General features: G+C 43.6%; 1 protein-coding gene across 7 annotated transcripts in view; it reads left to right on the forward strand.

Annotated features, from left to right (window-relative positions):
* The window catches only part of DCP1B (decapping mRNA 1B), a 54,775-nt gene extending 40,245 nt beyond the window's left edge, over positions 1-14,530 (forward strand). For 3 of the 7 annotated variants that reach the window (XM_081820961.1, XM_081820962.1, XM_081820963.1), the window contains 6 exons: positions 6,919-7,047; positions 8,540-9,397; positions 9,914-9,971; positions 10,655-10,881; positions 11,489-11,737; positions 14,310-14,530. In XM_081820961.1, coding sequence (XP_081677087.1) covers positions 6,919-7,047; positions 8,540-9,397; positions 9,914-9,971; positions 10,655-10,881; positions 11,489-11,737; positions 14,310-14,390 — 1,602 coding nt within the window. In that variant the 3' untranslated portion in view covers positions 14,391-14,530. Of the gene's footprint in view, positions 1-6,918; positions 7,048-8,539; positions 9,398-9,913; positions 10,883-11,488; positions 11,738-14,309 lie in introns of those variants that run through there. The other 4 variants (XM_006742318.3, XM_031037939.2, XM_081820964.1 and 1 more) reach the window with 4 other exon arrangements.
* Positions 14,531-14,828: the final 298 nt, after the last annotated feature.

The following is a 14,828-nucleotide window of genomic DNA, read 5'->3' on the forward strand; positions in this document are numbered from 1 at the left end:
TTTTGATAGGGATTGCATTAAATGTGTAGATTGCTCTAGGTAGCATTGACATCTTCACAATATTTGTTCTTCCAATCCATGAGCATGGAACGTTTTTCCATTTCTTTGTGTCTTCCTCAATTTCTTTCATGAGTACTTTCTAGTTTTCTGAGTACAGATCCTTTGCCTCTTTGGTTAGATTTATTCCTAGGTATCTTATGGTTTTGGGTGCAGTTGTAAATGGGATCGACTCCTTAATTTCTCTTTCTTCTGTCTTGTTGTTGGTGTATAGGAATGCCACTGATTTCTGTGCATTGGTTTTATATCCTGCCACTTTCCTGAATTCCTGTATGAGTTCCAGCAGTTTTGCGGTGGAGTCTTTTGGGTTTTCCACATAAAGTATCATATCCTCTGCAAAGAGTGAGAGTTTGACTTCTTCTTTGCCGGGTATCAGGGCTCTTTAAAGAAGTTCCCAATTCCATGTCTGGGATAGGAAAATCAAACAAACAGGGTCATGTGAACGGGGCACAGTAGTCAACTTTAAGGGACCACTGACTAAAACATCAAATTCTGACATCAACAAGAAAGACTACAGTGGATTGAAACACACTAAGCATATATAATATGTGAGTTCATGGTGATGAGTGAGCAAGCAGACCAAAAATTTAAAAGAGAACAAAAAAGTAATTATTGGCTATGCTTAGAGGTACTAAGACACCAACTCCTTCCTCTGAAAATTAGTAGTTAATGGGAAGGAATTAAGCATTTATCCTGCCTGACCAGTAGAGACAATTTTTCAGAATAACCATATAATCCTGGTTGATGAGGGAAAGTTCTTCTCTACCAAAGAATTCCAGCTATTAAATATAGATGAAATGGTAGAACTTAAAGCCACACTAGTCAAATAAGTGATTCAAGCATTGATCATTAGTAATGTAAATGTTATGAGAAAGGATGATGGAAACTTGACCATGGAAGTCAGTCTACCACCACATGAGCCCACTGACCAGCACCATTAAAAGTTGGATAATCACACATCATGTGTCTCCTAATGTGATATAATGTGAACTATGTAGTTCCACCTTGAAATCTATATTGTTGATCCTGAATCTTTTTTAAATTTTTTTATCTAAATTCAGTTTAGTTAAGTGCTCATTACATCAAGTGCCCTCCTTAATACCCATCACCCAATTACCCCATCCCCCCACCCACCTCCCTTCCAGCAACTCTCAGTTTGTTTCCTAGAGTTAAGAGTCTTATGGTTTGCCTCCCTCTCTGTTTTCATCTTATTTTATTTTTCCTTCCCTTCCCCTATATTCATCTGTTTTGTTTCTTAAATTCCACCTATGTGTGAGATCATATGGTATTTGTCTTTCTCTAACTGACTTATTTCGCTTAGCATAATACCCTCTAGTTACAGGGCGCCTGGGTGGCTCAGTTGGTTAAGCGACTGCCTTCAGCTCAGGTCATGATCCTGGAGTCCCGGGATCGAGTCCCGCATCGGGCTCCCTGCTTGGCGGGGAGTCTGCTTCTCCCTCTGACCCTCCTCCCTCTCATGCTCTCTGTCTCTCATTCTCTCTGTCTCAAATAAATAAATAAAATCTTAAAAAAAAAAATAATAATACCCTCTAGTTCCATCCCCATTGTGAGCTTTCTTAAACTTAATAGTTTACAGAAAATGAAAGAGAAGAGGGGAGAAGGACAGGCAGAAAACAAATTAAATGGCACCACAAGGAAGCAATCAGAAAAGTCCTGAATGAAGTGGGACATGCTAAAGGACAACTGGCCAAGTTTCTCCAACATGCCTTTGACCTGATGGTTGGCTTACCCTTGATTGGTAGACTGTGAGCTCCTTGAGCACAGAGAACACCCTGTATTCATCTTCATAAGCCTAGTCTCCAATGTTCCTGGCATATGTGTGCTAAATAAATGGTTGTTGATTGAATGCATATGAATATGAATTAATCACAGTTTCATTGTCCTTCAATCAGAGGGCCTGGACAGAGACACTTTAATCCAAGATGCGGTCAGTAACAACGATTTCTGTATTAGTTTTCCATTTTGCTTAATTCTTCAGCAGCTGTTAAGAGACATCCTAATGACTTGGCAACTATCAATTAATTATACTTTACCTAACTGTACTATGTTAGGCGCCCTAAAGATCAATCTTAAATGGTGACATTTTTGCTCTCCAGGAACTTAGGTTCTGTGAGGACAGCATAACAATGGCCAATAAATAATAAATGCAAATACTGAACAAAAATTATTTTCTTTCTTCTCCCTCCCTCCTCTCAGCACACACACATATTGTATTATTTTTATTTTATGATGTTTTGACATCTTAAAAGTCTTCTGGTTGGGGCCAGAATCCTCCTCCCTGGGCTAGCCTATTTAGGCTCCGCCCAGCGTGGAGCCCAACACAGGGCCTGAACTCATGACCCTGAGATCAAGACCCAAGCTGAGATCAAGAGCTGAGTGCTTAACCAACAGAGTCATCCAGGTTCCCCTGGGCTAGTTAATTCTTAGAGCTAGCCAAGGTCCCAGCCAGAAGCTGCCCTTGCCATGCAAACTAGCCATCCAGAGCCATCCCTTTTCCATCTGGCCCCCAGCCCTCCAGGAGGCAATACTCCTCTGCCTTAATCATCTCAGGTCGGGGACTAGGGACCACCCTGTAGTTTAAAGCCTACTGAAAATTATCCAAACTAGCCAATCCTAAAGTGCAGAAACCCCCATAGAGGTTCTAGCCTTGACTTACCCCTAGCTCCTGCTTTCTGTCTCCTGCCCATCCTGAGGCTTCCCCATCTGGCCTCCTGTTACTATAGGACCTATGAGTATATTTGTTTCCTGAGCCCCTCCAGTGTCTCCCCTCTAGCTGCACCTGACTGTCTCATAAAAGAACAGGGAATACACACACGCGCACACACACATGCACGCACACACACACACGCACACACAGAAACACTCATATGTGGTTTCAGAGACTTAATTAAGCCATCACTTTATACTGTACCTACAACTTGCAGTGTTTCCCCCTCACTTTATTTGCCCTTCAGAATCTACATATTCTTCAAGCCCAGTTAAAATTCCACTTTTTACATGGAGTTTTCCCAGATCTCTTCATTTAGATTAATTATTCTTCCCACTGAACTCACCAGTCTGTTACTATTTGGAATTTATTTTGCTCTTCCTCATTTATTACAGTTAGGTCAACTTCTCCCACTATAAACTTGTTGAGGTCAAAACAGTGTTCTGTTCATCATTACCCCCCCCCCAGATTGGTTGTTACAATGTTGACATGAAGTACAGATGTTTCATTGGTATATAGACTTGCTTTTCTATATAATCAAATACATGTTATATACATAATGTTAATTGCTCCAACTGTGTGATAAACAACAGAAGAAATTATCCCTTCTGCCATTAACAACCAGAGGATGTAACCTTCTAGGAGCACCTGTGTGATCCTGTTACTTCTCTGGTCTAAATTCTTCTTGGTTTCTCATTGCCTAGCATATGAACTTCGGACTCTTCAAGGATTATATAACGTGGCCCCAGTTTATTCTCTTAATGTCTCTACCTTCTCCCCACACTTCCCTCTACAAATATTTGAAACTCCTGCCAAATGGAATAACAGTGTTGCTTCCTCAACATTGTTGAGGAACTTCATGGACTTCTTCCCTTGCTGTCCCCTCTCCTTCTTTACCTGTCAACGTATGATCAGCCATTCAGGGTCCATTTCAAATGTTCTTTGTCCATCCTGTAATTTCTGATCTACACAACCAGATGTATATGCTTCCCCATGAACTTCCACTGCACTGTGCAAACCTGCTTTATATTTGCCTGTGTTTGTGTTACCTCTTCTCCCACACACAGACATTTCAGAAGATGTGGAGATCATGGGTAAAATGGCTCTGAGGTACAGAAAGGGGGAACACAGACAGAAGCAAAAGAGAAGAAGACAAGATTTCCCTGGGAATTCTTGAGAGGAAGTGGCTGTCCCATCACTGGGAGTATTCAGGAAGAAACTGCATGAGGACATACTGGGGTATTAGGAAAAAAATCTCACTTCTCTGGGTAGGGACTAAACTCAGTGACTTCTGAGATTTTCCCAACTTTAAAATGCTTCAGTTTATGAAAATCCCAAAAAGTAAGAGGAGGAAAACTTTTCAGCTAGAAGTGACATATGGTGACATGATGTTGGTAAAGTGAAGCCTAGTGACATCAGATGCAACTGTTTACATGAAGTTAATAAAATAATCTGAAAACCTTATTTTGGCCAATATTTTATGTTTTTTCCCCCTAAGAAACAACTTTCTGTGAATCTGCTATAAAGTAGCATGATGTTAATTTGAACTTCACGTCCTTTTACCTCCTCCCTATTAGACTCATGGTTGAGATGCAAATGAACAATAAGACCACCAACTCTCAGTAAGAGAAAGAACCAGGGCCAGAAAGGGTCTTTGGCTGCATAGTTGAGTTCTGAGTATGCAGAAGTGGATTATTTTGTGTTTTGTGGCTTAAGGCAAGAATTAATAGTTCTCTTTTAATATACTCTGATTTATTTATAAAATTAAAGAAATTAAGTGTCTTTTGATGCTTAGTGAGAAAATTCAAAAAAGTAGATGTCTACTTTTAATACTTTCAGTGTATTTTCTTCCAGACTTTTCTCTTGGCATGAGTACATATGTTTTTGTGTTTGTGTGTGAGAAAATGAGATCATGTGACATAATTTTTAAGGCTTTAAAGAAGTGCTTTGGGATCTCTATGGAGAATCCATTATACACTTTTTCCAACTTTGTGTTTTTTTCCAAGTATCTTAAAGTTATTTGGGTCAGTAGAAGCATAGAAAATTAAACAGCTGCGGGCACCTGGGTGGCTCAGTCATTACGCGTCTGCCTTTGGCTCAGGTCATGATCCCAGGGTCCTGGGATCGAGCCCCGCGTCGGGCTCCCTGCTCCGCAGGAAGCCTGCTTGTGTTCCCACCCCCTGCTTGTGTTCCCTCTCTTGCTCTCTCTTTCTCAGTCAAAAAATAAATAAAATCTTAAAAAAAAAATTTTTTTTTAAAGAAAATTAAACAGCTGGAAAATGAGCTACAAACTATTGAGGTAGATGATATTTAATTCTGAGCAATTTGATAGAGAGCAATTTTTACATGAAAGCAAGGTTTCAGTGATAGATAGTGACACAGAAAACAGCTTCTAGCAATTTTACTTAGAAAGGCTATCTAGGGCTTATACATAGCAAGAGACAGAGCAGCCTCTCAGCCCAGGTATGTATGTGTATAGCGAAGGTGGGGAGAATCTGTTTTTCTTTGTTTGAAATTCAAGGTCTCTGAACATAGAGAGTGAAAAAGTAGGGGTGTGCCTGGGTGGCTCAGTCGGTTGGGCATCCAACTTCTGATTTCCGCTCAGGTCGTGATCTCAGGGTTGGGATCTCAGGGTCGTGAGATCCAGCCCCGCATCAGGCTTCGTGCTCAGCACAGAGTCTGCTTGTCCCTCTTCCTCTGCTCCTCTCCCCACTTGTCCCTCTCCCTTTGCTTCTCCGCCCCTGCCCCCACACTTGCACTCTCTCTCTCTCTCTCATAAATGAATAAATAAAATCTTTAAAAAGAAAAAGTACAGACAGTGTCATTCAGCGAATGTAATCTGAGCATCCACTTTCTTTTACATAGCAAGCAGAAATTCATGCTAAAATTTTGTAAGTGACTCTATCTTAGGCTGTCTTCTCGTCTTGTGTTGGTTATGGCCGTGGAAAGCCAGGCCAGTTGGTCCATGCATCCATACCATTAACCACCAGCATTCACCTAAGAATTAGAAATAGCATTTTATGACTCATAAAGGGATTTCACATCCCACTTAATCTAGTGCCAGATATCCAAATTACTGATAGAATTCTCAGTCAAAAATGATTAGTCTTTTGTACAATTAACTTTACAACCCCAAGTGAACATGGTGGTGATTGACCCCATACTCCTACATCCTCGAATTAGAAAATACAACCCAATAACTGTAAAATACATTGGAAGCCTTGCGTTCCTGGGGGACGAGATTGTGTTTATAGCTCATTCCATGTCAGGGACAGTATGAAATATTTTCCTACCTGAGGCCTTGACAGTTGAAACTAGCAATGCTATAGAGAGTATAGAATAGAAGTAGTGGTTTTATATTCAGTTTTATTTGGTGTTTTAACAAAATAGATACTGCCATCATCGCTGTGTTCTTTGTGTTATGAATCCTACTGTGTTAGCAATTGTATGGTTGATTAGATTAATGTATGATAATGATTCAGTATTTGAAATGATGAGTCTTGTCTCTCATCTCTTTCTCTGTGAGGTTCTAATTTGTAGTGAGTGGCTCAGAACACTCAAGATTTGAATTATCCTGTTTGTGTTAAAAGTCATTTATTAAATAAAGATGATGTTCGTAACTTTTAAGTCAATGGTTTGAGTCAGCTTTACTTTTTGGTTTGTAGACTGAAAAGGGACAGTTGCTTTGGTGATGCAACTCTCCGATTTTAAGTCAACTGCTAATGGGTGAATAAAACCATACTGTAATCCAGACATGGCATTTAAAGAATTGTTTCTATCACTGTTTATCACTGAAAAGCATTAGACTCCATATTTTTAAAACAATTGCTTCTTGAGCGTATCTATAGCCTTTCAAATATCCAAGTATCTCAGAGCCTCTGGGTCTTACAGGCTGATGCTGTTGGTAATATTTTAGGGCACCAAAATTGTGCAACTAAGAAAAATTAAATTGGAATTTGATTTATACTCAAATATAGCTCATATCAGAGGAGAGTAAGTAATTTTCCTTTTTGCATGAAAGTCTATCAAAAAATAGCTACCAATTAGATAAAATAAAGAGCAAGAAGTAACATTCTTTTAAAAAGATTAAAGCTTCTTTTACACTAAAAATTAGGTTATTTTTTCCATTTCAGTGTAAAACCTGTTCTGAGCCAAAACAGATAACCAGTTCATCTGCCATCTATGACAACCCCAATCTCATCAAACCAATTCCAGTGAAGCCCAGTGAAAACCAGCAACAGCGCATACCTCGGCCCAGCCAGGTATGAAGTCCTCTGCTTTCCATTTACAATGTCCCTATAGGATTGTTAAAGAAGTCTTACCCAGAGTATAGTCAAGGGAGAAACTGGTGCTGTTCAAGGATGCTTCAGGGTAAATCCAAGAAAGAGAGATTTCAACTTCAAGATTGTTTTCATTTTAATAATGTATTCTTCCTAGAAGGGGGTTGAAATTTTTAATTTTGGCATTTACCGTATTCTGTGTTCATCTCTTGTGGACTTGAACTTCTTAGAGGATAATGTATTTTTTAAAAACAGCAAACTCATAACATTGTCAGAGCTGACAGGAATATTACCTGCCAGGCCTGCATTCTTCTGCGGTAGGTGGCTGGTTTCCCAAGGCCTGGGAGAAGGACAGCCAAGGCAACACTCAGTTAAACATTTCTGAGCACTTCCTCCGTTCCAGGTACAGTGCTAGGTACGGTGTGTATAGAAGGGGATTCCTATTCTAAGGAGTGATATAAAATTCCCCTGTAGAGCTGCTGGGTTATCATTGTATTTGCATCTAAATATATGAAAATGATAGCATTTTTTGGTATGAGTATATGTATTTTCCAAAATAGTGCAGCATTAACAAAATTGTTCATCTGCAAGGCCCATTATTGACTGTCAATGTAGTATAGCTATTTCCACTTCCTATGGTTATTCCTCATTAAGGGTTTGGGTTTTTTTAAAGGAATTCATTTAAATCAATTTTGGAAATGAACATAGAGCCAAAAGACATAAAAGACTGCCTAATGAAAGTCTTGTATTGAATTTTTGAAAAAATAAGTCTTTTCTAATTATCTTTTAGCTTGCTTTTATTCTTTGCCTTCCATGGAAATTTTTTATTTTAATAAAGAAACTGGAATATGTTGATGTTAGAAGGAAGCTCATGTTTTCTTAGCCCAACAACACGGAAAGCCCCAGAAGGAGCAGGAGGAGCTATAGGGCAGGAAGGAGGTACCTTTGTGACTGACTAGGCCAGGGCAGATTGCATATGATGATTTTTTTTAAAGCTACTAGTATATAGTTGAAAGGATCAAGTTAGTTTAAATGACTTATCCTAAATTTCTCTAATTCTACGAAAAGCTACTGACATCCTCATATTCCTGTGTGTTCTCAGCATCTTCTTACACTCTGCAGGGGTAGGCGGACTTCCTGTTGAAGAGATCATTTCCCTTTCAGTATCTAGAACTTTACGCCGCAGTGGTCCCCAGTCTGTGAACCCCAGGCCCATCAAGGGCTATTTCATCAATCAGCAGATGCTAAAATATAACTGCTGTCTTGGGGGTAGGAGTGAAGAATGCTGTGAAAATTTTTTACCTGGAAAGGAGGTCTTAAATTTGTAAAATTGATTAGAATTATAGGTTTTTCATCCTCTATAATTGATCCTATGTAAATAAAGAAATCATCAGTTAGGTTAGTAATGTTTCATAGCCTGCCATATAACCAAATTGTATGTAGACGCATTTTCAGACATTTTTATTTTTTCCAGACCTTAGACCCCGAACCCCAACACTTGTCCTTGACAGCTCTCTTTGGGAAGCAGGACAAATCTACATATCAGGAAACTGTGGGGTCCCCACAGACCATCTACCAGCAACAGCACCAGGAGCCACTTCCAATAAGGCAGGGGGTCGTACGCTCCCTCTCCTATGAGGAACCCAGAAGACACTCGCCCCCCATCGAGAAGCAGCTCTGTCCAGCCATTCAGAAACTCATGGTCCGGAGCGCAGACCTCCACCCCTTGTCAGAGCTGCCTGAAAACCGGCCCTGCAGAAACGGCAGTACCCATTCTGCTGGGGAAGTTTTTCTGGGACCTGTGCAGCCAGGGTCTCCCCATAGCTTTGGGACTTCTCAGCATGTACAGAGTGCTTCCAGAACTCAGAGCCTGCTGGAGAAGCTTCAGAGTGCCCCGAGGCCAGCAAGTAAGTATGACCCTAGCACACCAGCACCTGCCAGCTCAGCGGCCCCAAACCTCAGCACCGCTCTCCCCACGGCCACCCCTGGTGCCCCAGTAAAGGGGCTGGCTCAGGCACAAGCGGGGTATTTCAATGGCTCCCTTCCAGCTCAGCCACTAGGACATCAGGCTCACGGCAAAGAGCAGTCCACACACCCGAGACCCACGCTCCCCCTCTCTGGCAGTCAGACTAGCAGTTCTGGAGTGATCTCCCCTCAGGAGTTACTGAGGAAGCTTCAGATTGTACAACAGGAACAGCAGCTGCACGCGTCTAACCGACCAGCCTTGGCAGCCAAGTTCCCCGCGGTAACTCAGAGCTCCGGGACGGGGAAAGTGCTGGAGTCCTGGATGCACAGCACAGCCGGCGCAGAAAAGCAGACTCCTCTTTTTCAGGTAGGTATCTTCGGGGGTGGGGGTGGGGAGCCGTATTGCTCTAGTACTTCGTGAATACTCGGTGAGACCTAGAATCAGCTTCGGTGCTCTGGGGACCCTTCTGTGTAGAACAGGACGCCACAAGCCACATCTGCACATCTTATTATCCCCATAACTTTCCGCCTGGAGAGACCAGCCTTTCTTTGCTTAGCCATCTGGGGGTTTCCCTCCTTTTAGAGGTACTTTATTTGTCGAGTTAAATCGGCATGGTGTTGTAAGGTCTGAGACAAGCACATGGACACGGGAAACAACAGAGACATGAGGAAAACCCCTGAATCTTTGACCGAGAACACTTCCTGTCTGCATTGAAATCATTTGAGATACCAGACATCTGACTTCTTCTTCTTATTTTAAAATCATTACTGTTTATTTATTCAGTACATATTTCTGAGCACTTACTCCATGCCAGGCGTTGTGCTACTTGAGGTTACATACCTCATTGTTCGTGAAGAGGCTCACATACTCACACCTCTGCAGGGCCCGTGGTCCCGGGGGTGCTTGAAGTCAACAGGAAAAACACATCAACTCCTCAAAGGTACAGGCTGTTTTTATTTCTATCAGCACTGTAGCTTAATGAAGAGTGAGAGAGGGGTAAGTTAAGTATGCCATCTGAGTCCCCGCCCCCTACCCCCCACCACACACACAGAGTACCAGTCGGGAAAATACTGTGACTTTTAGAAACACTCTGTCCCTCAACGAAGGTGACTCTCTATGTATCAGTAACTTGGAACAGCGATGAAACCACAGCCATTTTATGGCCTGTGAGGAACATCTGGAGATCTGATTTTTTTTTCCCACTTGGATTGGTACAAATGCATTGAAAAGGCATTGGGTTTAATAATTAGGACATTCTCCCTGTTTATTACAGATGTCATCATTGGCCCTTTTGTCATGTTTTGGCAAGTAGCTTACAACAGGTCCTCAACAAGCCTTCACTTTTTTGAAAACAAAGATATTGGACATGTAGCATAAGTCTTTGTGTATGTGAGAGCCTGAGTCCCAGCGTTCTTGTTCATTATTTATTACAGTCACAGAGGAACGGTTGTTAGCCTCCCGCATCCCCATTTCAGTGCGTGTTGTCCCCTCTTTCATACCTGCTTTTTTTCTCTTGGTGGGATGGGACACCAGGGAAACTAGGACACTAGATGGGACACTGGGAAAACCGGGGTTAGTAGTTTGACATCGGCTTCTGCGGACACAATTCCCATTTCTCTTGAGCACCCACAGGTGTGGACCATGCGCTCTTCCTCACGGCGGGTGCTGGGACCCCCACTGGGGTGGCATCCGTTCTAGCTCCTCGGCTCCAAACGGCTCCAAACGGCAGACAGGGACACTTAAAGGAAACACGCAACCTACCTTCCTCCAAGCTTCCTTCCGCCCACAAAGATACTGAGGGAGTGAAATCACAGCAGCTTCTAGACTGCGGGCCTTATGTCCCCCTTCTTGTGAGTTCTTTTGGGGCATTAGAAGGCTGATAAGTAACATTCTTTTTTCTCGCCTGCATTAGAAACAAATGAGAGCTAGCCGTAGGAGTCAGACGAAGATCAGAATGTCACTTGCATAACTGGAAAGGCTATTGGAAAACTTGGTTTTAGGTCTGTAGCCAAACGAGGTAGACATACTCGTGAGGACAGACAAAGCACTGGCAGTGCTGAGCACGACCAGCCCTCCCTGCACCCAAAACTTGAGCCGGAGACGCCGGGAGTGTATGCTGTCTGCAAGCGGGCAGATCCTCTCAGGAAGGGGGACCCAAGATGGGTGACCCCGATAAGCTTGCCTCCGTCCCAGTGAGAAGTCAGTGAGCAGGCAGAGAGAGGCTGGGAAGCTTCCTCCATGTGGAGGAAATGTGTGTGTGCCCCCAGCAGGTGCAAGTGGAGAAGCGAACAGGAATCAGGCTCCCACAGGCTTTGCCCACCAAGAGAACTGGCAACAGTTCCTATTGAGCCTCACTTCTCTCCACGCTTGCAAGTGACGGGTGTCTCTCTCCCTCTCCCTCGGTGTTCGGTGAGCCGCTACTTACCACTGCCCTCTGTGTGTATTTGCCGTGAGCAGGGCACCTCGCCTCCGCGCGTCCCTGCCACATGGGCTCCTTCTCTGCTCATGTCCCCCATGGTGTTCACCCAACCCACCTGTGCCCCACCAAAGGAGAGGGATGCTGGGCTCTTGCCCCTGGGAAGCCAAGAACCAGCTGCCACTTCCGCCGGCCTCCTCCTGCCTCTGCGGACCCCGGAGCCCCCCGTGATCACCAGCAGCCCACTTACCAAGCTACAACTTCAGGAAGCACTGCTGTACCTCATTCAGGTAGGAGGGCCGTGTCATCTCCCTTCTTGCCCTTACCAGCTCTGCCGACCTGTGGGCTGTAGGAGAGGAAGCGTCAGTTAGCTAACGCCTGCTAAGTACTCCCCAAGAATAAGGAGACCACGTAACAGTTCGACCTAAACTAGGCCCATGGTTTCTGTGCTCGGTTAACTGGAGGAGATTCGGAAGACTAGCTGTGGCTTTGGGCGTGTCACGACATGAAGGATTTTGTAACATGGAGGACTGCCTGGGTCCTCCAGGCTGTCACCTGCCAGAAAAGAAAAGAAGCATGCACTGTATCCTTAGCAGCCCCTGGGAGGAGTCTGGGTGCCGCGCGGCCACCCAGATAGCTCACCGTTGGGCAATAGAGGTCAGAGCCACGTTGAGCAAGCGGCGGCATTTCAGGGACAGCTCCGGCGGACTGCTGAAGGAGGAGGGAACAGGGAAGGAGTCATGACTGTGACTACGAAGGGCGTATTTTACAAATAATTCTGAAACCTGCTAATTAGGACAGGATGGACTGACGGGACTTCTCTGTCAGCCATGTGTCTCACTCGGCTCTGGGAGGTGATCACAACGTAACAGCTGACGCTTGCGGAGACCTTTGTGCCAGGCACTGTTTTAAATGCTTTACCTACATTAATTCATTTTATCCTTATACAACAACCCTATTTTTTTTTTGTCTGTTTTAGAGACAGAGAAACTGAGGCTAAGTGACGGGCCTGAGGTCACAGCTAGTAAATAGCAGAGCTAGGCTTCAACCCCAGTCTGGCTGCAGAATGCTCCTTCCCCTGCGCCGGACTGGGGGCTGCGGTAGTGACGGGAGCAGGAGGGCCAGGCCCCGGGAGGCCAGTTGGCCGTCCACCTAGCGAAGCGCACCCCAAAAATAGATGCGAGGCCTTGAAAAGTGGGGCACTTCCAACCAGACAGACTTCAGGCACCTCAGTGAACAAAGCTAGGTGTCCTTTTAATACAATCTTTAAGAAAATTTTTGTAGAACTTCGCTTAAGCTTTAGTTGACTTTCAGAGTGCTGGCTAGCACTTTGCACTTGTCTTATCCTGGTTGAAAAGACAGTGGTCTCTATTATTAAAAACATTTTTTAAAGGTCACGTATTTTAGAGAGAAGGGAAGGAGAGGGGGCTGGAAACGAGCATCTGAGTGTGAAAGCAGATTAGCAGTCCAGTAAAGATCAACCACAAATGGGTGGCCATACTAATTCATGAACAAATATTAGGATAAAAGTATTTCCCACCTTGTCAACCCATTCGTGATAAGTTTGTGAGGACTTAGGACATCTTAAGCTTCATTTTTCTATGAGCAATAAAGAAAAAATCCTCTGGTTCATTCCATTTAAAAAACATCGTTCCATAGATCTTTGTATAACAGGAGCCAAGACTCTGAAAGTCTAGAGCAAGCCCTGTCTATTGCTAGGTAGAAAATTACATTTATGTTCCCTCCACTCTCTGCATTCGCTTTACTTTTCCCAGTGTTGTAGACATCGTCTTCCTGGTGAACTCTTGGAAGTCACTCATGCAATCTGTTTTTAGCCTTCGCCTGTTGGTAGGACACAATCTCACACACAGGGACTTTGTGGGATAAGGAAAGACTGGGATAACATCGCTGTCTTTCATTGCATGAGAATAATGCTAGCTCTGTGCGTGGGGTGCCAAGAGGGAATGAAGGGGGAATGTGAAATGTGGGTGAATTGCTAAAGCTTTAAAGGATTTGAGTGGGAGGGAGAAGTCTCTAGAATTAAAAACCAAGAGCACCACTGTTTAGACCCGTGATTCTCCCTCAGCCCTTAGCCAGGCAGAGGAGCCCAGAGACTACCAGTCTCACGGCTGCCTGCTTGCCAAGACCAAAAACTTCTGTGACTAATGGGAAAATTATGCTGGTTTTGATGATATAAATGCAGCATATTGCAAATAAATCTTAACTAATGCCAAAAGCAAAGTATACACATTGTGGGAGACTTCGGCGGACCCTTAAGAAGCACCAGCAATCTCCTAACCAAACTTCGAGAACCCCTGATCTGGATCATTGCCTCCCAATCCAGCCTTCTGTTAGGACCTGTGTCTTTTCACACAACAGACCCAGGCTTTTCTTGAGTGAACCTCATTCCATTCTGCCATGTGGTTGGGCCACCTATCTGGACTGTATGTAATGAGCACTTGCTGCTTCTGTTGACTGTTGGAAACCAGCGGCTGACTCTGGCACTTGCCTCCAGTCCCACTTAACATTCACACATGCAGGGCGCCTGGGTGGCTCAGATGGTTAAGCGTCTGCCTTCAGCTCATGATCCCAGCTTCCTGGGATGGAGCGCCGCGGCAGACTCCTGGCTCAGCGGGGAGTCTACTTCTCCCTCTGCTGCTGTCCTCCACTCACTCTCTCTCTCTCTCTCAAATGAATAAATAAAATCTTAAAAAAAAAAAAATTCACACATGCAGTGAAGAACTACCAGCCATTGGAGCAGACAAGTAGAGATGAGTGTCCAGGGTCAGCACGCCAGTTCAGCTCCTTTGGTTTCTGCCAACCAAATCACATTCCCTTGGGTCTTTTGATTTTGTTTTCCAGAACGATGACAACTTCTTAAATATCATCTATGAAGCTTATCTCTTCAGCATGACACAAGCAGCCATGAAAAAGACGATGTAAAGCAAAACATTTTAAGACCGATTTTCAAGGTCCTGTGGCTCAAGGCTCTTTCACGTCAATGGCGTTACCCTAAATGTTTCTGCCTTTTTTAAAAAAAAAAAAAAGTATATATAATATGAAGTAAAATGTTTCAGAATTTTCTTCAGTCAAGATGGTTTTTTTTAATCCTATCCTTCAATACACTTGGTACTAAGAATCCAGTGGATAGAAAAAGTCTTTTGCTCATATCACACAGTAAATCCCAAGCTTAAATTATTTTTTTCCTTGCATGTATGGAGCCACTTCTACAAGAATTAGCCTCTCAGTAGGAAGGGCTGTTCCTGGAAACTTGGTTTCTTTTTTATTAATAGCTCTGGTTATTCTTTGAGCGCGGGAGTGGTTTCCCTGTTGCTGAGCTCCTCATGCCATAGTGTGTGTCAGCCACCAGGTGGCAGTGTC

This window comes from Leptonychotes weddellii, chromosome 5 (assembly GCF_054177405.1).
Source record: "Leptonychotes weddellii isolate Sample4059 chromosome 5, ASM5417740v2, whole genome shotgun sequence".
Classification (NCBI taxonomy): Eukaryota; Metazoa; Chordata; class Mammalia; order Carnivora; family Phocidae; genus Leptonychotes; species Leptonychotes weddellii.